The sequence below is a fragment of the Alternaria novae-zelandiae genome (assembly GCF_023758075.1).
Source record: "Alternaria novae-zelandiae strain BMP 2774 chromosome Unknown scaffold_5, whole genome shotgun sequence".
NCBI classification, from domain to species: domain Eukaryota; kingdom Fungi; phylum Ascomycota; class Dothideomycetes; order Pleosporales; family Pleosporaceae; genus Alternaria; species Alternaria novae-zelandiae.
The window spans coordinates 1020427-1035556 of record NW_026056965.1 but is presented as its reverse complement, the minus strand read 5'-3'; the positions used below and the strand labels follow the sequence as shown (position 1 = coordinate 1035556).

The 15130-nt window shown below is 52.9% G+C and overlaps 4 protein-coding genes across 4 annotated transcripts; 1 reads left to right on the top strand and 3 right to left on the bottom strand.

Annotated features, from left to right (window-relative positions):
- Nucleotides 1–590: 590 nt before the first annotated feature.
- J4E88_003374 (uncharacterized protein) lies at nt 591–2211 on the top strand (the record flags this gene model as incomplete). The annotated part of the gene is made up of 4 exons (XM_049397027.1): nt 591–817; nt 877–1144; nt 1204–1335; nt 1402–2211. 4 exons carry the CDS (start codon nt 591–593, stop codon nt 2209–2211), a joined length of 1437 nt encoding a protein of 478 aa, XP_049257369.1.
- Nucleotides 2212–4486: 2275 nt separating this feature from the next.
- On the bottom strand, nt 4487–5199 carry J4E88_003373 (uncharacterized protein; the record flags this gene model as incomplete). The annotated part of the gene is made up of 2 exons (XM_049397026.1): nt 4487–4988; nt 5132–5199. 2 exons carry the CDS (start codon nt 5197–5199, stop codon nt 4487–4489), a joined length of 570 nt encoding a protein of 189 aa, XP_049257368.1.
- A 1581-nt stretch (nt 5200–6780) lies between these two features.
- On the bottom strand, nt 6781–8210 carry J4E88_003372 (uncharacterized protein; the record flags this gene model as incomplete). The annotated part of the gene is given in 3 exon segments (XM_049397025.1): nt 6781–6906; nt 6956–8187; nt 8204–8210. The coding sequence occupies 3 exon segments, from the start codon at nt 8208–8210 to the stop codon at nt 6781–6783; spliced, it is 1365 nt and encodes a 454-aa protein (XP_049257367.1).
- A 243-nt stretch (nt 8211–8453) lies between these two features.
- J4E88_003371 (uncharacterized protein) lies at nt 8454–12765 on the bottom strand (the record flags this gene model as incomplete). The annotated part of the gene is made up of 2 exons (XM_049397024.1): nt 8454–8595; nt 8660–12765. 2 exons carry the CDS (start codon nt 12763–12765, stop codon nt 8454–8456), a joined length of 4248 nt encoding a protein of 1415 aa, XP_049257366.1.
- Between the last annotated feature and the right edge of the window lie 2365 nt (nt 12766–15130).

The following is a 15130-nucleotide window of genomic DNA, read 5'->3' as shown; positions in this document are numbered from 1 at the left end:
CCACTGGCACCAGCGACAGGCTGCATACAGCTGCAGCATGATGTCTGCAGACAGCTGTTCACCGCTTCTAGCGCCTGCAGTGTGGATTTAGCGATTGCGAACATGCGACGCATGAAGGAGGCACACCTCAGCGGCAATTGAAGCTGTGAATAGCAGCAGCGCTTTCGTCGCTGGCGGTTACCTGGACTACAGATATGCCAGGGGTAAAGATTAATAAAAAATCAACGCTCCGGTAGCAGACCCTCGTCTCAAACGTCACAGCGGCGCTCAGTGCTCCGCCGCACGACCGTTGCCGTTCAAACTTACCTCATTGATGCCTCTTTAGGCCTGATGAGGCTTGCGAATCGCCCATCTGGCTTCGAGAAAGCATGCTAGCCTGGCCCCTTCCCGTTTAATGCCAACGCACCGTGCAGCGCCTGCCCCAGCTATGCCTTCCTTCACCTGTACAAACGAAGTCAAAAGTGCCCAAAGGCACGCAGGGACCTGCAATCGCGTCGCTTGCTATTATAAGCAGTAGGTACCTCATCCCTTCCCTAAAGCATTCGCTGTCCCCATTGTTCTCTCCAAACAATTCACTCCAACCCGCCAATATGTGGTCGTCGCTAGTGCTACCACTGCTCGCGCTTTTCTCGCTCACCGTCACAGCCCTCCCCAAAGGTCAACGTTGCAATTGCGAGGAACACCCGGTATGCATCATTGGCGCAGGCCCTGCCGGCCTAGCTGCTGCTGGCCGGTTAGAAGCGAAGGGCATCAAGGCAGTCATGTTCGACCGTCAAGATGAAGTTGGTGGTAAATGCCAGGCTTGGTATGATGACCAGTAAGTGTTACACAGCGTCCGCCTCCAAGCGCATTAGGCGCGGCTGACCACCCTTCCAGAGGCATCTTCCACCCACTCGGCGCCGCCTTCCTCTCCAATGCGTCGTACCCGAACACCATCGACATCCTCAACCAGACCAATGTCTCGATCGAGCCGTTTGCGCTTGCCGGCGCGCGCGAAATGTACCGCTACAATTACACCAACGGCGACATCATGGTCAACCCCGCCCTGACCCCGCAGTTCACCGCGCAGGTGTCTGCAGAAATTCCGAGGTACATTCAGCTGTGGACGCAGCGCTTCCGACCGATTAGTGTCGTGAACTACAAGGTACGACACCCGTTGTGGTGCGCCGTTGCACAAACCCGGGTAGGCTAATGCAGGAACAGAATGGTGTACCAGACGAATTCACCGTATCCGGCGCAGAATGGTTCCGCCAGAACAACTTCACTGCGCTGCCTATCCTGCTCGTGAACCCCGTCGCACTCTACGGTTATGGCGATATCAACATTGTCCCAGCAGTACGTCATCATTCTCCAGAAAATTCTTGCAGGGATCGCGCATGCAGGACGCTAACGTGTGATTAGCTGTACATACTGCAGTACTTCACCCCGGATATCCTCACGGCCTTTATCGGCTTACACAGCGTGTACTACATGGACTTCCACAAGATGTTCGTCGAGTACGCCAAGAACCAGCTGTGCAAGACGCCCATTCACACTTCTTCCGAAGTCCGCTGCGTCGACCGGTCCGGCGACCACCCTATCGTGTCTTACACTACACCTATGAAGAACGGCAGCTACGTCTCCTGGGAGAAGCAAGAGTGTTCCTCGGTTATCTTCGCATTCCCGCCAAGCATCGAGAACCTCGAGCGTGTAGGTGTAGACATGACCGAGCAGGAACACGACACCTTCAACAACATCACGACGCACCAATACTACTCTTCTGCCGTAGAGCTCGAACTCCCCTTCGGCGTATCCTACATCGCCAACAGCACCGACGAGACAGTCCCGCCACCAAACGACGGCGAGCCCGTAGCCGTCCTCCACCTAAGCAAGGAATCCAACGTCTCCGTAGCCTGGTCCTGGGGCCCATACGACTTCCAAACCGAAGCTGCAGCCGAGAACCTCCTTATCGACAGCTTATCCAAGGTTAACAAGGACCCGCGCAATTCCACGGAGCCATCGCAGCCCTTCTGCGAAGACGACGTCAAGGCCTTCAAGAAGTGGGATTACTTCCCGCATTTCGAGGGCGATGCACTGTCTAATGGCGCCTACGCCAAGCTGAACAAGCTGCAGGGCCAGAAGAAGACGTACTATGCGAGTGGACTCAGCGGCATGGAAATTGTCGAGTGGGCCATTCGCGGTGGACGTGACGTTGTCGACACGTACTTCTAAGTGCTGTTACGAATTTCCTTGATTGCTCGATTACGACATTGTTGCACGGTATTCGGATGAAATGCCGTGCTGAACTTGACCTCGGTCTGTTTGCGACATCTGCGCGTATATACCTGGAGGATACTTGTTTGTTCGTTTTTTTGTTTATCGTTTATTGTTTCCTGCTGTTCGGACGATGATATCACGGCTGGATTTCTGTTGTTTCTGCGCGCTTTAGATGATGATACCTACACGCCTTCGATGAGCGTCATGATCAGTTGTTCCTGGAGGGTTCTGCAATATGAGTGCGGATGGGAGGGACTTTACGATTATGACCCGCATATGCCCCTACTCATGGGGTTCTTTAATGGTAATTACGAGTTTCATTCTGGTTTAAAAAGAGATGGAGATGGGAATTTCTACATTTGGTAGGATTAGATATGTAGATATGTAGATACTTGAGCTTGAACTAAAAATATATCTCTCTCACCACGATCTCGGCTCCCTGCTTTATCTTACCTTAACTCCAAGACTCCACGGATTTTGAACAGTACAGCTTTACATCAACAACAAAAAAAAGAGAGATAAATGGACTCGCGACGACTCGAACGTCGATCTCCCACTCCACCCTGAGCCTCATGTTGCATCCGGGGGGATCCAACAAGAGGCTCCATACCAGAGGCATGGGGCTACTTAAAGCCTCTTCGACGTGAAACGTATGGTGTGGGCGCTCTACCGTTGAGCTACGTGTCCTTGGGTGGTGATTGTTAGAGGTTTGCTGATCTAGGCGGTAGGTATAGTAGCATGGCAGTGTATGAGAGAGGTGAGAGAACTCGAAAGAAAAGAGCAGCTGTCTCATGAATGGCGATCGGGTCTTCTCTAGTATTTCACTTCAGATGCCAGAATACAGTTGCTATAATTCGATTTACTTCATGCTATCTAGATGTGGCAAACATTAAGTTCAAACTTACCTCAAAAAGACATTACAAAGTGTCCCTCACTATTCCAGACACCTTCTTACTCCGCCCATCCACAAAAGCCAAGCAAAGAAAAAAAGACGTGGCACGACTCGAACGTACAGTCTCCCACAACAATTGCAACGTCGCGATTCGAGATGACCATTGACTCCCAAAGCCGAGAGCTGCAGCTAACGGATAGGGTCGTGGGTGCCTTGCCATTAGACCACACGTCTCTGGTGGCCACCAGGTTCCGATGGGAGAGGGGGTGGTAGTAAAGTAGATAGTTGAAGGGGAAGAGAGGTCGTTGGGAGGTGAGTAAGCGAGATGGTGTTGGTCGTGAGTAAGACAAGAGACCTAGAGGCTGTGGGAGTTGGCATAGAGATGCACACGTGTGGAGTCACTGACTTACGTGCAGCCAAGAGGCCATTCGGTCTGCGGCATGTCTTGACCTAGTCTTGGGTACCGGCTCTGCGCCGATTGCGAGGTGCAATCTGTATGACTGGCATCACGATTGATCTCTGTACATGCGGAGATCTTGCAGATTACACATGTTTCAAGATTCCGGATTCACATTACCATCATCATCCTAGCCCAAGTGATAAACATCGACTCTCTTCACTTGCTACTCCTCTCATGTTACGTTGAGAGCAGGATATGGGTAGCAGCTTCCAACACCATCTCATACAAAGTGCAGTGCTTGAGAAGCCGCCGTAACTGATTTGGGTCCTGAACCCTCGCGTACTCTCAACACATCGTTCTATTTTCGGAGCATCGCTGACGTCGATTCCGTCAGTGCTAACTGTGGGTCAGTGTAGGGAAACGGGTCTAGGTTCAGCCCAACACGAGGAAGACGCGTGTTGCTTACAAGCCCCTCCCTCCTCACGGACGTGCTCGAACGTTATATAACTAGACCGTTTCACCTTGAACGTCTCATCACCCTCAGGCATACATTGGGCTGGGTCTTCCCATCTTTCTGCGTCGACTGATTAAATATTAAGCTACTACGGATTACTATCTACCCAACATCATCCATCCGGCCACATCCACATCCACGTCCCTGAATCCACCAAACCAGCGTAACAACGACGATCCCAGCCGGAGAATCCACCGCATAAAGATGCATCAATCCACCCTTTCTTTCCTCCCCTCCCCTCGTCAATCAACAAAAAAGTCAAAAAGGTATATTGCGAATCATTTTCCCCAAGAAAGGATAAGAGCATCGCGTCGTAAAGAAACGTTAGAGTGAAGAAAGGAGCAACCAGCCGCTACCCGTACTCAGCGGACCAGTGCTACGAAGGTAACAGCAGCAAAGTTCATAGACACGCCACAAGGTATGTCTACAAAGCGAGCATGGCAAGCATGACCGCGGCGCCGAGACCAGCGCCGACGGACATCTTGGAAGCAGCACCCTCGAAAGGAGGGGTCTCTGGGGAGGGCGAGGCACTGCCGCTGGGGCTGGGGCTGAGCGAGACGGTGACGCTGCCGGTGGCGCTCATGGTAGGCATGGCCATGGTGCTGTTGCTTCCAGTGGGGTAAGGGGTAACCATGGCGGAGCTGGATGTCTCAACAACGCTGCTGCTCTTCGCGACGTATGCGCTCGACGACGATGACGGGGTAGGTGTAGGAGTAGGTGTTGGTGTGACCATGGCCGGGTAGATCTCGGGCAGCAGGCTCTGGACGTCGGTAGGGAGCGCTTGGTACCAGGCTGGTGTGTTGCCAGCAGCGAGCGAAGATGCCATCTCAGCGGCGAAAGCAGACGACGAGGCGATCGCGTACGCGACTTGATCAGAAGGAATCGCCTGCGCGAGCTCCATGAGGACGGACGACTGGACTTCGGGCCTACGTCACCAGCATGTTAGCATGGATCTACATTGTAGTCATGATGATTATCGCGGGTAAGCCGCGCGTGGTAGTCGCGTCGCGTTTGCGGGTGAGGCAGCAACCGCAGATGGAAAAAGATGTGGAGAACAGGGCAAACTTACGCAACACCCTGAGCGGTCACGCCCATAGCAAGCGCACCCAACGCCAACGTGATAGTGTTGTACTTCATCTTGATATTCTTGTCTCGTGTTGAATGATCGTAATTACAGCGACTGTGTTTAGGGCTTCGTATGACGTGTTGGACAGCAACGGACCGACAGACACGTTGAGTTTAATAAGAGAGTGTGGAGAAAGTCTGCTTGATGATGACGACGCGACAGACAAACTGACAGTAAAAACTGCAGGGTGCAAAAAAGTGTAATGAGCGTAAAGGTTTGCGGAAACAAAGTGAGAGCGAGAGATGAGCAAAGGGAGGATCCCCGGCTGTATTTGAAACTATGGGCACAGGGCTCACGCGCGCTCCCTTCACGATAGGTTTGCTCGCCTGTGTGGTTGTCCCCTTGGGGGGACGGGGGGCCAGTGGGAAAAGCGGCTAACGGATGGGGAAAAAATAAGATTACTACACCAATCTTGTGACGGGGCCTGAGGCGGGCGACGCAAAATGGTAATTGGAATGGGGATATTGGCAGCGCAAGCGAAAGTGATTCGCTGATCGCGGTAACTCCTTTATGCTGTGCTGTTTCTGTTTGGTTGGGGGCCCTCCAGTTTTCTTGCGACGTTTGACAGTTTGGCAGTTTCTTTTCTTTTGCAAGCACCCTGTTTGTTCGCCCGCTGGATGGCCATGACAACTCCAAACACGACGGGATCGTGATCACGCGATAGAGTCGCCGGCGTGCGATGGCGGTTGGCGGCGCTCAGGGCAAGGTGTCTCATCTCCTTGAAGCGCGGAGAAGCTTCTCAACAGGCCAATCAGAGCGGCTAGCGAGGTCGCTAGTGGGAGGGTCAAATTTCCACTTTTTAAGCATGGCAGGGGTTCGAGTTGCCGTCTCCAGGGCAGCCCACATGGCCTCAATTCGTGTGCTGCAGGGACGGATGAGGTGCATATCGTGTTCTTCGCAGCCTCGTTTTGTCGCGTGCGTGGTTTGCGCTGCGTCATGAGTGCGCTCACGGCATGCAGGCGGAGGTGCTTCTCTAGGTACGAAGTGTATGGAATATCGCCAATCCCATAGTTCGTCGCGATATGCCAAGGGAGGATTGCCAAACTGAAGACTGACAAGCGACACTGCACATCGCAATTAGTCGCCGGCAATTCGGCACTACTGCCCAGATAGCAGAACACCAAGCGCCGTTTTCCCATCTGCCGTCAAGACATCGTGAACTTGGCCATCATAGTTGATCAGCATAACACATTTCGTTTATAACGGAACACATGTTCTTTTGGTTATACCACCGTCGAATAACGACTGGCGGGTTACTTTCACACGTGCTCGTCCACGGCGCAGGACTAGATCTGGTCGAAGCCGACGAGGACCGTTGGTAGTCAGGGTCAAAGATAAAGCGCGGGTCTCGCTATCGCGCTTTATTACGTACTATCGTTTCTACCACAACATGATTCACGAACGACTTCTGTAACGATAGTACGTTTTTCAGAAATGCTGATGCATTATGATAGCGTATACAGCTACATCCTAAGAGCTTGGGCGAAGATAATCGAGATCTACGGCACTCATCTACCGACAGAACATTTTAGATGAGGCTGGAACGATGCACATAGCTTCGCAATATCACCGAAGCGCCATTCCATCTTTCCTCAGTCCTCCATCTCCCTGGCGCGTGATACTCCAGCGACGGCAGTATGGTTCTGGCCACCGACGGGCTGACCGCACTCCGGACAGCGCGCTTGTTGCATGGGCATGCCGCATTCTCCGATGGCGAACTGCGTTGTGTTAGGTTATGATATTCCAGATCGGAGAGGACAAACTTACTGGATGGCCGTTCACACACTTGTACCAGTGCCCAGAATGAGTCGCGATACCGCCACGTCCGCTGACCATGGCCTTTTTGATAGACTCCAATTCTTCCTTGGATACTGCCTCGTAGAATTCCTTGTTGAGCATCTTCGATGCAGCGACGACAGCTTGTCGCAAGTTATCCCGTCCACTGAAGGAACTCTCGCAAAGCGTGTCCGCCTTTGACAACAGGTCCTTGGCGGTGTTGCGGTAATTCATGGCCTTTTCGCGATCGTTGTTCTGACCAGACTGAGCACTACCAAAGAACTCGGCGATTCGAGCGTAGTGCAGTGTAGCCTCAACCGCAAGTTTAGGCAGACTCTCACGTATGCAGTCATCAATGAGCCTCTTGGTGTCTTTGAGGAATTGATCCGTCTTGGCGACGGGTGAACCACTGGGAAATTTGAGAGGCAAGGTACTCTGGAAATGCTTCTGATCCACAGTACGCATGATCTCGAAGTTCTCCTCAAGCACTAAACAGCGTACCTTGATTTCGAGCAGGCCGCCGCCGAGGGTGATGCGTTGATCGCGATCGCGTTTGGCAGATTTTTCGGAAGAGTCGATTGTCAACCTTGCGAGCTCAACATCCAGTGGTTCACTTCGCGCCATACTATGCACGGTCGCCTGGTGTAGCTTGTACGTTGGTTGGTGTCGGATACCCATCCTATACTGGAAGGCCTTAACTGCGTTTAGTAGATTGGTAGTATCCTTTGCGCGATTATTGATCTCGTCGTTGATGGACTGCATGGTGAACTCGTGAGCTTCCTGACCGCGGAGCTGGACTGGCTTATCGGGAACAACCGACATGCGCGACTTTTCGAGGTCCTTCCTGACTTCCATGAGCTGGCCTTCTAGTTGCTGCAAGTCTTGTTGACCGTTGACGATGAAGCGCTTGGACATCTCATCGATGACAGCTCGGTTGATGAGCCGGTTGTAGCGCTGGGTAGCATACTGCTTGACAGGCTCTCGGCAATTGGGGCATTGTGGAATCGATGCGGACAGCTCGGCGTCCTCAATCAGTCCGGTAAAGGCGCCCGTCTTCGCATCGACGCTATATACGTCTTTGAGGCTGACTAGTCCGTCCAAAGTTTCAGTGGTGAAGAAATGCCCGCAACCGAGAACGACGATGGGCGATTCATTCAGATCGACGTCAGCATAACGAGACATCATGATCATGTCTGGCTGCTCGTCTGGCTTCATGCCACAATCTTGACAGTAATCGACTGGACATGCTTCACCGCAGATGCTTGGACACTGATGACCGCATGGGAGAAGCTTGGTGCATCGCTCGTCGCATGGTAAGCGGCTGCACGGGGCCGAGCAAGGCATTTTGCAATCGCCTTGATGCTCGCAGGACCATGTACAAGGCTCAACGCATGGAGCACAGGGCTCATGGCACCTCTGTGGACACTTTGTATGTTTGCAACGTACCTGAATGAGATTAGGAAAGTGCTACAAAATGTATAGGCATCACTTACTTCGCAAGGCGCTTGACAAAGACCGCAATCCGTACCATCGTGACATCGGCGATTGCAGTCGTGATTGCAAGTCCCATGCTTTCTACCACAAGTCTTCCCGCAAGTAGCGTGCTTGACCACTGGTTGATCGTACATATCCTTGGTATTGCACTGAGCGCAGGTTCCGGGGCATGGATGACCACACGATAGAGGTGTGTTGCACAGTTTTGGGCACTTGAAGTCTTTCTTGGAGACATCTACCGAGCACTTCAAGACTACATCGTGTTCGCAGCCAGGTACACGCTTCGAGATCTTGACGTCGCAGGGTATGCTGGTAGGATTCTGGGTGAGATGACAGGCGACGCCGTGCTTGACATGACCACATGGAAGCTGTACGTGGTCCATCAATATCATACACTTCCCACAAGGCTCTCCACATGTAGCCTTCTGGCATGCATGGTCGCAGGGCTGATGCCGGCGCTGACACGGCTGCTCGCAAAGGAAAACCTCATGCATGGCTTCCGAGTGACATCGGGCCCCACATTGATGGCCGCAGTCGAGACGGTCGGCGCATGCTTCCCTACAACCACCTTCAGGGCTCAACTTGTGAAAGTCGTCAGGCTGCTGTACTTGGGCGTCGGTATCAGGGTGTCGAGGGCAACGCAAAGCCAGAGCTTTCCCAACTGATTCGGTCGCACGTAGCATCCCGATGACTTTCTGCCACATGTCGACGCTAGAGTAGGTGTCTGCATTACCTATGAGGTACATGCCATGTTGAGCGCGACTCAGCAAAACGTTGATACGGTTTGTCGTTTTGAGAAAGCCGACGTTCTGTCTATCGTTGCTTCGCACAAGAGACACAATGATGATCTTCGCCTCTTCTCCTTGGAAATTATCGACCGTCGCAACCCTCAATAGTTCCGACAATTGTTTCTTCTCCAGCGGCTTGCCCTGGTAACTCTCGTGAGCGGGTACTGCGGTCTTTGCTGTATCGTTGTCTTCTACAGCGAAACCGTCCCTCTCAAGCGCTTCTCGATCTCGATCACTGAGGCAGATCTCAAAATCGCTGCTCATCGCGGCGCGGAGTTTCTGAAGCTGGCCAGTGTATGGGGTTAAGACTGCGATGTCATCGGGCTTGTACACACCCTGCCGAACGATATGCCGGACCATGGCATGCACCATCTTGACTTCCCACAAGTTGGACTTGGACTTCGTATCATGTGTATCTGCACCCTTCTCGTTTTCGAAGTTGGTGTGGTCGAGCCAGAAGACATTGCGGCGCATACCAACAACATCCGGCAGCTCGACGGTAGACGGATGGTCCTTGAGCTTATCGTAGATGGTTTCGCGAATCAGCGAAGAGATCTGTGGGCGCATTCGACGCTGTACATTCAGTTGAGCAACAGGCATCAGAGGCCGCCCGGGCTCACCGATCGAGAGTCGCTCGAACTGACTCCTATCGAGCGCGTGAAGCTTTCCTCGCTCGCTCTCGAGCGATAAGTCGCGGAAGTTGCTGACAGAGGGCCGAAGCTGCTCGTGATCACCAATCTGGATGAGATGCTCAACATCGGGAAGCATCGCCGAGATCATGTGACTCTCCATGACCTCACCGGCTTCCTCGCAGATGATCACCTTACACTTCACCTGCTGGAGAACCGAGATACGTTTCGCCAAGCCGGACGTGGTAACCCCAATGACGTCAGCCTCTTCTAGCAGTCGTCGGTTCAACTCCTCATGGATATTGTTCAATTGTCGTTGAGTTTTGGCTGCACTATTGACAATTTCGAAGAGCTCGCTGACCTTGTTTCCTTGAGCTTGCGAGACCCAGGAGGCGACAAGTGCGCTTCTCTCAAGCATTGACAAAGAAAACACGCTTATAGTCGCCCGCTGGATTATTTGCTGTATCGAGCTTTGAGGTAATGAGGGTTGGCCATATGCCTCAGTACCGGCGATCCATACATCGAATGGATGGCGGCCGGCTGTCTTGAAGCCTTCGTCATCGACAGAACGGAATTGATTGTAAATCTTCGGATATTCTTCGTGGATATGACCTTTGAGCTTATGCCAGTCTGGACGCTTCGACAAGCCATGAAGACCACCAAAGAGCATCTTGGCCTCCTTCTCATTCTGATCTAGATCCTGATAGTTCATCGCTGCCATATACTTCTCGGACTTGGTCTTCGTCTCCGATTCGCCGACGGTGCGCAGGTTGTGGTTGAGAAGCTTCTTGGACTTGCTCATGCCGCCAACCCGGATGAGCTTGTGGACGCCGATATCGATTAGGTGTTCGAGGAACTGGTCCAAGGCGTGGTTAGTGTAACATACGATGAGTATGGGACCGAGATCGCTTTTCTCCTTGATCCCCAGCAGTATCCGCATGATCTGTAGGCCCAGAAAGCTTTTTCCCGTCCCTGGAGGTCCTTGGATGAAGGCGAACTCTCGGGTTAGCGCAGCAATGAGCGCGCGACACTGTCCACGGTCAAGTTGCGTTTTGGCCTCCAGCTTATCGAGTAACGCCTGGTCGTCACATGATGATGTTGGTTCGATAGAAAAAGAGTCTTCTTTGTTGCCATCTTTTAGGAGAGCAGTCACGGGGAACTTGAAGCCAGGCGCGCGCGCGTATAGAGGTGGAGGAATTTCGTGAGTCCTAGTCGTCGAAGGACGGTCAACGTGCTTGTCCGGGACGATCCACTGCTGAAACGGTAGACGATTCAGTCGCTGCATCGCCTGCAGGCTTTCCAAAGTGGGTGAAAAGGTCGCCGGCATGACCTTCGGGAACTCTAGCAGAATACCACGGGCGGCTCCGATGTTGGCTTGCATGAGCATCTTGACCGTTGCTCGATCTTGAGTTACCAGACTTGCCGTCATGTAGGCCAATTGGTTGTGGTGTGTCAAGCTGTACTCCTTTGTCGGATCGGTATCCTTATTCGAGACAGTAAGGAAGACATGTTGAACGACAGCGTCCTGGATCCATATAAAAGACAAAAGCGACCCTTCATCGAATCGTCTGGACTCCTCCCACCAATTCACCTTCTGGGCAACACTCCTCTTACGGACTATCGCAGGCTGGAGGAACTCCATTTGAGCTTGTAATCCCATTCGCTTGTCGAGCGTTACGTAGCTGACGCGAGCGCTGGTGTACTGATTGGCGCGCATATCTCCTAGGTTGAGATTGGGGTGGAGCAACGTGTTGGCGTCTTGCGATACAGCATGCATGATTCCAGCCAATGACCCCTTCAGCTCACCGAAGATATCGTGGCGCAACAGGCGGAAGTAAGTATCAATGTGGCGTTGCACGCGATCCTCAAGGAAGTGTGGCTGGTCGGGATCGGTATAGGGCAGGAATTCCTTCGCATCGCTTATGATCTCATCCCGGGTCGGGAAGATTACCATGTCGCCAATGTCCTTCTTGTCGTTATCAAAGCGGTCCGAGGGGACTACGATGTCTCTTGGGTAGAATGATACAGGGCCGCCAGCATAGTTGTCGTCTTCAACCCCATTGTCACCGGTGGTTTCGGCGAGGAGTCCGTGAGCTCTAGCTACCAGGGCTCGAATATCATGGAGGCGATTGCTTATCCGTGTTGAGGTATCTGGCGATACCAAGTCTTTGTAGAGGTCGCTTACAGCCTGGATGGAGTCCACCAGCGGTATGATTTCATCATTGAACCGGGCTCTACGCTCACGTCTCAATAGCTCGAAGAGGGCCGTCGCCATGGCGAGAAGCGTCGTCTCGTGGTCTTTGGTAGATGACGAAGAAGATGTCCGAGCTGCCACCAGAGCCTTGCAAACCCGCTGGAGATATGAGACTGCAGTCCGCCCACCGACACCACCGAAGAGGTTGTAGATGGAACCGACGTGGGTGTCAACCGCGAGACATCGAAGGAGTGAGGAATGCGTGAGCGTAAGCAGGAAATGGCGGGCGTTGCTGAGGAAGGTATCGTAGTCCGAGCCGACAACCTTTGAGTTCAGAATGGCGAGGATATGACGATGACCGCTCTCATCGTCCGAATCATCGTTGAGGTCTTGGGGGAGCTGCTGTCGCCAGTCTCGGTCGCCAGCTTCGAGTATACCGAAAGCACCCTCCCAGAGGCGTCGCATGGTCGTTGGATCGGTTTCTGCCTCACCAAGGCGGCGCTTCCATGAGCTGTATGACTTTCGTGCCTCTCTCTGCTCTTCCGTCTCTTTGACCCGTGCGGGCTTGGAGGCCTTGGTATTGCCATCGTGCCTGCCTTGATTGAAACCACCACGACCGCGACCGCGATCTCCGCCTCTGCCACCTCTTCCACCACGGCCGCCTCGTGGGTTGCGTCCGCCGCCGCGTCCAGACATCGTGAGCTGATTCGGGCGTAGGTTTTAGCAAGATCTGCGAGAAGATGCGTCGCTGTAGAGACTGTGTTGGTAATAGTCTCCGTTGGGAAGGAGCAACTGTACCTTTTGTGCGGACGCTAGCCGTCGGGAAAACCCTGCGCGGTGTGGTGAGAGGTGAGAGTGAGATGTCAAGCGGTGAAGAAGCGGGCGAGATAACACCGCGAGTGCCGTATCCATCAGCAAACATTCGTGCATACGAATCTGGAGATCTGCATTAGTCACTTTCAACACTGCAGCAAGTCCCGTCAGGATATGGTGGGAGGTGAAGGGGATGCATCCGAAAGAGGGCTGGCGGGCGTCGATGCGGTGACAGCGAGCAGCGTCGGCGACCTCGCATATCTGAGCTCTACTGTCAGTTGAAGAGATATAATGTCTCAACAGGGTCCCGGTCGGGGGTGCAGAAGTGCTGAAATTGACTGATGCAGGTGCCCGCCAATACACTCAGGCCTATGCACGCCTGTTTGCTAGTGTCTCAGAAACAACGAGAAGGACAACAACTCCTGAGCAATGAAACAAGACAAAGATCCTCTACAAATCTTCCCATTATTCAGAAAGTTTGGTTGAGCGTGGCTGCCCCATCAAGATGGGCCCTCTGTTTTGATGACGTACTGAAAGCAAGAAGAGGAAAGAGCGAGTGACCACGAACATGAAGACTATGCCAAATGGAAAAGAAATCAGGAACGTGATATTCCAAACAGAATTACTCGCCTGTTATGACCTGAAGTGCCCACAACGCCAGCTATGCAACACCTTTCCCCACCAGCTCTTCCCATGCACATTACTTCGTCCCAACATCCGGAAACAAAACCTGAACCATCTCGTCGAGAAGCGTGAAAGCGATATGTGTACTGTATTCTGTTAGCAGAGCTCAAACTACGCAATAGGCGGTAAGCTTACTTCAACCGGGTATTATTAATAGTCCCCTCAATCTTCTTTGCTGCCAACTGCGCATTCTGCCTTCCCACAACACTACTCGCTAACTCCGGCACAAGGGTGCTCAGAACCTCGCTCGCCGCCTTCCTACTGTTCTCTTTATCTTTACTGGTTCGTTCGACACCCACCTTCATCCTGCCGTTGGGCCACATACTGTCCTTCAGCGTGTCGATGTACTTGACGATGTTGTTCTCAGAGAGCAGGTTGTCGAAAGACTCGCGGACTTTGCGTTCAATAGTGCCACCGAGGAGTTGGTGCAAGACTACGACGACGGCACGGCCTCGGAGCCAGTTGTTCTCGCGGTTCAATTCGAACGTTTCGAGGAAGATGTCGCAGATTGGTTTTACGAAGGGTTCGAGCTCTTTGTTTTCGAAAGCGAGGAGCTCTGCTTCTGCTTCTGCATCATTGTTGGGTTCGCCCGCGACCAGGACGCCGGAAGAAGACAGGTTGCCCGGTTGGGCGGTCGCGCCGTTTGTGTTGGCAAGCTGGGTGGTTGCGGCTGATATGAGGTTCTGGCCTGCGACGGATAGCTGATCGAGGACGGGTATGTTGCCTAGGAACTCTTCCATACCATCCGCGACTGAGTTGTAGATGCGAGTTACGAAGTCGTTGGAGTTTGGATCCTGGTTTCGCAAGGCATCGGCGGGGCTGATGGCAGCTTGCGAGAGGAAGGCGCGTAGTTCGCGGCTGCGGCATACAGCTGGAATGAGGAGAAGCTCCCTTAAATACTTCTCAAGCCCAAGCCTTCTCTTGTGCAGGAAGTCCTTTTGGAGTTTCAGCATCATCTGCCGGCGCGGGAATTCCAGATTTCGGACTTGCGGAAATTTGGCGCGGAGTCGTTTGTTTAGTTCGTGGAACTCGCTATATCGTCGTGAGACGACCCAAGTAGCGGCAGGCATCTGGTCGCCGGCACGTCGTCGTACTTCGATGACGTACATAGCATACTCCTTGCCGTCTTCCTCTGTGCCGACCATGATCGATTGAATGAAAACAGTCGCGCGTCCGTACAAACTGTTGTCGCTTTCTTGAACGATGTATTGCTGACGCTGTAGCTCTTTCCTCTGTATCTCACGCTGAAGGCTGGCTTTCGATTTTCGCAAGATCCTCAGTTCTGCAGCGTTGTTTGTCAACTCAGCTTTCGATGTAAGCGAGTCGACGATAGACTCTTGGGATACTAGGCGCTCAATATCAGCCGTTAGCGCATCGATAGCCTCAGCGAGACCCAGGTCTCCAGGCGCCGCCTCGTGGATCTCTTCCTCCTCTGCTTTGCTCCTCGGGACTGGGTCATCGATCTCGTCCTCCATGAACCTTTCTTCATCACCAAAAAGGTCATCATCAAAGACACCACGCGTTCTGGGCTCTCCAACCAAGCCAAGGGACGCTATGCTTGGCT